The sequence below is a fragment of the Frankliniella occidentalis genome, unplaced genomic scaffold, assembly GCF_000697945.3.
Source record: "Frankliniella occidentalis isolate FOCC.00 unplaced genomic scaffold, Focc_3.1 Scaffold461, whole genome shotgun sequence".
NCBI lineage: Eukaryota > Metazoa > Arthropoda > Insecta > Thysanoptera > Thripidae > Frankliniella > Frankliniella occidentalis.
In genome coordinates, this window is record NW_026267579.1 from 261,960 (window position 1) to 267,341 (window position 5,382).

Consider the following 5,382-nt stretch of genomic DNA (forward strand, 5'->3'; position numbering starts at 1 on the left):
CTCTCTCTCTCTCTCTCTCTCTCTCTCTCTCTCTGTCTCACACACACACACACGCATACAGAGGCGCCTACCCACGCGGACTCACTCACACAGAGCTAGCCAGCTAACCTTCTCTCCTGCCCCACCCTCCGCCCACGCACAGACAGACCCGCGTGCAGAGGAGGGTTTGTAGCGAGACGGCAAAAGGTCGCCCCCCCCCCCTCCCTCCCCTTCCGACCAACAAGATGCTGCAGCAGGCGCCCCTTCTATACGTATACTGTACTCCTCCGCACACGCTGCTCACCCAACCAGGCACCACGCGCCACTTTTCTTTTGCAATCTGACACACACACACGCACGTCGCCAGTTTGTACCAAATGACACACACACCCACACATACACGCTAGGGTGAAAATAGAGAAGTAAGGGAATTTCCACTCACCGGCGGAGCTCGGCAGGGCACGACGGAGCAGCGGAGAAGAGGAGATCCACGACCTGCAACGCACAAGGGAGAGACAGAGGTAAGCAAAGGGCACACAGAAGACGCGAGAGCATTGGGGAGTCCGGGGAGAGAGACGCGTGAGGGCGCGCCTGCTGGGGAGAAGGGAGAGTGTGTTCGGGATGCGTTTGAGCGGTATTGCGCCACCACAGAAACGGCCCCCGCACTACAGATTGCGCCCCAGCTCGCTTTACACTCGCTGGATGCTCCGGGAGGAGGTGCAACCCCCCCTTCCCCTTTTCACCACCACGTCACTCGCCGGGCCGGAGGAACGGCATCATGGAGAATGCAAACCAAGCGGGCAACGGGCAATCTAGCGGCGCCGGCGCCGTGGCCAAAAATGATTCGCCGAGGCAGCGGCAGCGGAACCCTCCCGGCGGCCCCGCGCCAACCACGCCCTTCTGCTGATGCAAAGAAATGCGCGGCACGTCTGCACCCCCCTTCCCCTTACCCCTCCCTCATCCAGCTTCTTCTCTGCTATCGGAAGGGCAGACAGAGCGAGAGAGGTGGGGAAGGGAACGGGGGGAGGAAGGGCGTGGGACGTGGGGCCGTGGGGGTGGGTGGGGCGATCTGTTGTTACTTGGGGTATGGCTTTATGGAGTGGCTACTTGCTCGCCGGCCGCCCCCTAACCTGAGCCACTGCGAACGGAACTCCTCCGCCGTGCGAACGAATTTCGACACAATCGACACACCGGCGTGTTCCTCTAGGTCCACTCTAATTATTAGTCACATAAAACTTGACCACCACCACAACACTTTCAAACTAAAGCCCACCAAAGTCGCTCACCGCCGTGCGTCCATCGCTCCTGTCCCGACCCGTGCAGCGCCTGCCGGCAGCGAGAACGTTCCGCCCGAGCGAGTTCGCCGCGCCCCGCCGCTAGGGGCGCGGCGGTCGCTCGTCGCTTGTTGTGGTCGGCTACCACGCGAGAGAAGCGAAGGCACGGTGTTTGCTGCTGTGTAATGTGTATTATTTACCTTGGAGTTCTCCTACGTCCGTCCAAATTTATCTCACGGTAAATATAAGTTAATCTAGTATTTTTAGCCCGCTCGCAACGTACTGTTAGTAAATATATGCCTCAAAACGTGAAGTTATGATTACAACTTAACCTGCCTGTGGAGTGAGCCTATCTGTTTGGTTTAGGTTTTGATCAAAATAATTCACGTCTTTACTCAACCTCAGCCATCTAATAAAACGTGATTTTTCAGGACATTAAGAAAATGCCCCAGAAAAAGCGAGGAAAGTCGTTTACTCACACCAAATCGGGCAGAGGAAAGACCGAACGCGGTGGTGGTGGTAGAGGCCACAGAGGCAGACGCACTGTGGTGAGTACCTTATCATTTTGTCTTTCTCGAGCAAAAAATTTCTGTTTTGATTTACTGAAGTTATATTTTTAATTTCTAGACCGGCTACCTGCCATCTGAGGAGGAAAACAATGCTGCTGACAATGTTGACAATGCAGTTCCTTTGTGTCCACCTTCCCCTCTGTGTAGCCCTGATGCAGAAGACTCAATGGATTCAGTACACTTCAGAGCTGCTTTGGCATCGCCTTTGTCTGCATTATCTGGCAGTTCTGAATGTTTGGTATGTTATCAGAGCATAATTATTTTTGTTATGTCTGTCCTATTCAAAATACTTATGTGATCGTATTTTCATTGGCAGGCATCTGATCAATCTGAAGCGGATTCTAGAGGCACTCCGAGTCCCAGTCCCACAGTTTCAAGAAGTTTTAGGGAACTGCATTTATCGCAATCCTCATCAACTCCAAGTTCGAGCACCTCCCAGGTACGTTGTTTGCCTTCAGTACAACTGTTGCTGGGTTTAAATAATTTGTCACCATATTTTATTATTTTTTTGTTCCTATTCAGGCTTTTGTGAGCCCATCTGCAGACCTGGTGATGAAAGTGCTAAATTTACTGAGAGCAACTCTTCATCAGGATTGGATCCCAATTGCTGATCGTGGAAGTTACATTATCTTACTAATGTCTCGGGGAATGGAGAAGAGTACTCAACGCAACATCAACATAACATTCAATGGCTCTCTCAAAATTACTGTTCACCGTCGACCCATTCCAGAATCATTGTGTGATGAAGTGCTTAAAGTGGGTGGACCTGCTGTTGTGCTCAGTGAATATACATTCAAAGAATTCACAGACAGAGTGCTATCAATTGTAAATTTTGTGAGAAGCTTTGAAGTGTGTGCTGGCACTTGTGATAAAGAGTATAAACATTTCTGGGTGGACAGTGAAAAAGGGTCAGTGGATAAAAATCCCTATGGTGAGAGCAGATATGACATCACATACAGATCGTCTTCTTGTCATATGCTGGTTCCAGTGCGAAAGTGGAAGTGTGAAGAATGTGATAGAGCTTCACTTAGATTTAAACGTAAAGTAGTGCATGAAAATATTTCTGATTATCATCAAAATACCCCTAATGTTTATCTCTCTGAAGAACAGAAACAAAGCAAGTTACAAGATCAACAGAAGAAGATTAATGCTGGAAAAAAGAAAATAGCAAGGATGCAGCAAAAAATTAAAGAACTATTACAAGACCATGGAGTAAATGTTGATAAAGATGTGAGTGATTGTCTTGAGGAGGCAATAAAGTGTGACACAAATTTAACTCCTGAAGTGAAACAGTTGAGAGATCTCTTCCTCCAACAGCAGCACAAAGCAGCATCAGTGAAGGGGAAGACAGGCATGCGTTGGCATCCTGCCATGATCCGGTTTGCAATTTTAATTAAATCTCATTCTTCTGCTGCTTATGATGCTATTAGACAGTCTGGCTTTATTTGTCTTCCTGGAGAGAGAACTTTATTTGATTATACTCATACTATTCCCCAAATGCATGGCATTAACACTGTCAAAATGCAAAGGCTGTCAGAAAAGGTTGCAAAATATGAACAAAATCATCAACATTTCCACAATTTGTTAATGGATGAAATTCATATTTCTGAAAAATTAGTCTACAGCAAGTCTACTGGAGAGATGCTTGGCTATGTTAAATTATCTGAAGCTGAACAAGAAATGGAGAATTTAATGCATGTCATCCAAGATAAAAATCCGAAGAAAGAAGACCCACAAACAGCAAAAAGAATTTTGGCTTACATGGTAAAGGGTGTCACAAATGATGTCAAGGAGGTTGTTGCTTGTTATACTACTCATTCACCAACAAAAGAGTTTCTTTTTGACAGAACTTGGGATGTTATTACTCATTGTGAACTAGCTGGTATTCATATTTTGTCAGTTGTGTGTGATGGTAGTGCAGTTAATCGTGGCTTTATTCAGATGCACACCCCTACTAATCCAGAGAGACAATTGAAATCTGGTGTTGTTTTTGCTTGCAAGAATTTGTGTGTTCCAGACAGAGAATTATTTTTCTTCTCAGATCCACCCCATCTAATCAAAACCCTCCGAAACTGTTTTGCAAAGTCTGGTTTTCACCCCAAGGCCACAAGGAAATTAACTAAGGGAGGACAATTTATTGTTTGGAAAACAATTGAAAGGCTTTTCCTGGAGGACCATGAACACACCATAAGAAGTAGCTTTAAATTAAATGCTCAAAATGTGTATCTCAACAGTTATTCCTGTATGAATGTAGCACTAGCCACTCAGGTTTTAAGCAACACTGTATCTGTTGACCTAGCTTCTCGTAACTGGGCAAATACTTCAGAGACAGTGACTTTTATCAGTAAATGTAACAATTTCTTTGATAATTTAAATGGTGCACACTCTGCCATGGGCACAAGGAAAGCCAATCCTAGATTAGATCCGTACACCTCCTCCTGTGACAAAAGGTTTGATGAGCTTGATGAGTTTGTCACTTATCTTAGGAATTGGCTAGAAGAAGTTAAATCTGCCAAGGTGACTGCAAAGGAAAAGCTTAAGATGTTCATTCCACACCAGACATTTGAAGGTATTGAAATGACTGCAAATGCTCTCAGAGGTGCTGTCACATTTATGCTTGATGTTGCCAAAGCAAAGTTCATCAATGCTCGAGTTTTTTGCCAGGACCCCCTTGAGCAATACTTTGGCAAACAAAGGGCCAGTATTGGAGGGAGTAGTGCTCCCACTGAGAAACAATTCTATGAAAGTGACTTAAAAATTTCTATTCACAGGGATGGCAATGTTAGGAAAAGATCTGGAAATGTAGAAGCTGTTAATTCATGTATGCGCATTTCAGATGAACCATTGCCTAAAAGACCTAAGGTTTCATATGCATACAAGAAAGACAAAAAATCTGATTAGAGTGTTCAGAAATGTACCCCTGTCTGTGATAACTAAAGTAAACATACCTTTAATCTTTCCTTAATAATATTGCTGTACTGTTTATAAAGTGGAAATTGAATTAAATACCACTATTGTAATAGATACATTTCAGTTTTATTTGTTCTCCCTCAAAATTGTGCATATTTCTCATTGAGTATTACAAAATGGAGTTAAAATATAACAACATAATCAACAAATTGACATAGAAAATAATGGCATAAAGTATACTAGAAAAAAGGAACACAAAAAAAAAAATAGATAACACTAGAAATTTTTGGTAATAGGTTTACAAAGTACAGGATACTTGACTTAGTTTTTGATTAAAACTTTAGATCGGTGACTTATAGCAAGAGACGCTTTCTTACCTTTTCCCTTCTTCCACTGGCTGTTCAGCCTGCGAAGTACAATGCCTCGACCAAAAGTATTTGTCATAAGTCTAACTAGTTTCACCATGAGATCAAAGGATTCTTCCTCACACAATTCACCATCAATAATTTGGTCCCACTTACTTAATACGTGTGGCATTTCCAGAATTTTTTCCATTATGGCCTCATGACCAAGGCTGCCATCAGGTTTTTCCATTTTCTGGAGAAGCATAGCTACTTCTAAAAAGAAAGGTAAAGCTGTCTCATTAATAA

At 44.2% G+C, this 5,382-nt stretch overlaps 1 protein-coding gene across 1 annotated transcript; it reads left to right on the plus strand.

The window, feature by feature from the left end:
* Window positions 1-1,059: 1,059 nt before the first annotated feature.
* Window positions 1,060-4,846, plus strand: LOC113215119 (uncharacterized). The gene is made up of 5 exons (XM_026434696.2): window positions 1,060-1,491; window positions 1,685-1,801; window positions 1,881-2,060; window positions 2,139-2,261; window positions 2,345-4,846. Exons 2-5 carry the CDS (start codon window positions 1,697-1,699, stop codon window positions 4,721-4,723), a joined length of 2,787 nt encoding a protein of 928 aa, XP_026290481.2. The 5' UTR covers window positions 1,060-1,491; window positions 1,685-1,696; the 3' UTR covers window positions 4,724-4,846.
* Window positions 4,847-5,382: the final 536 nt, after the last annotated feature.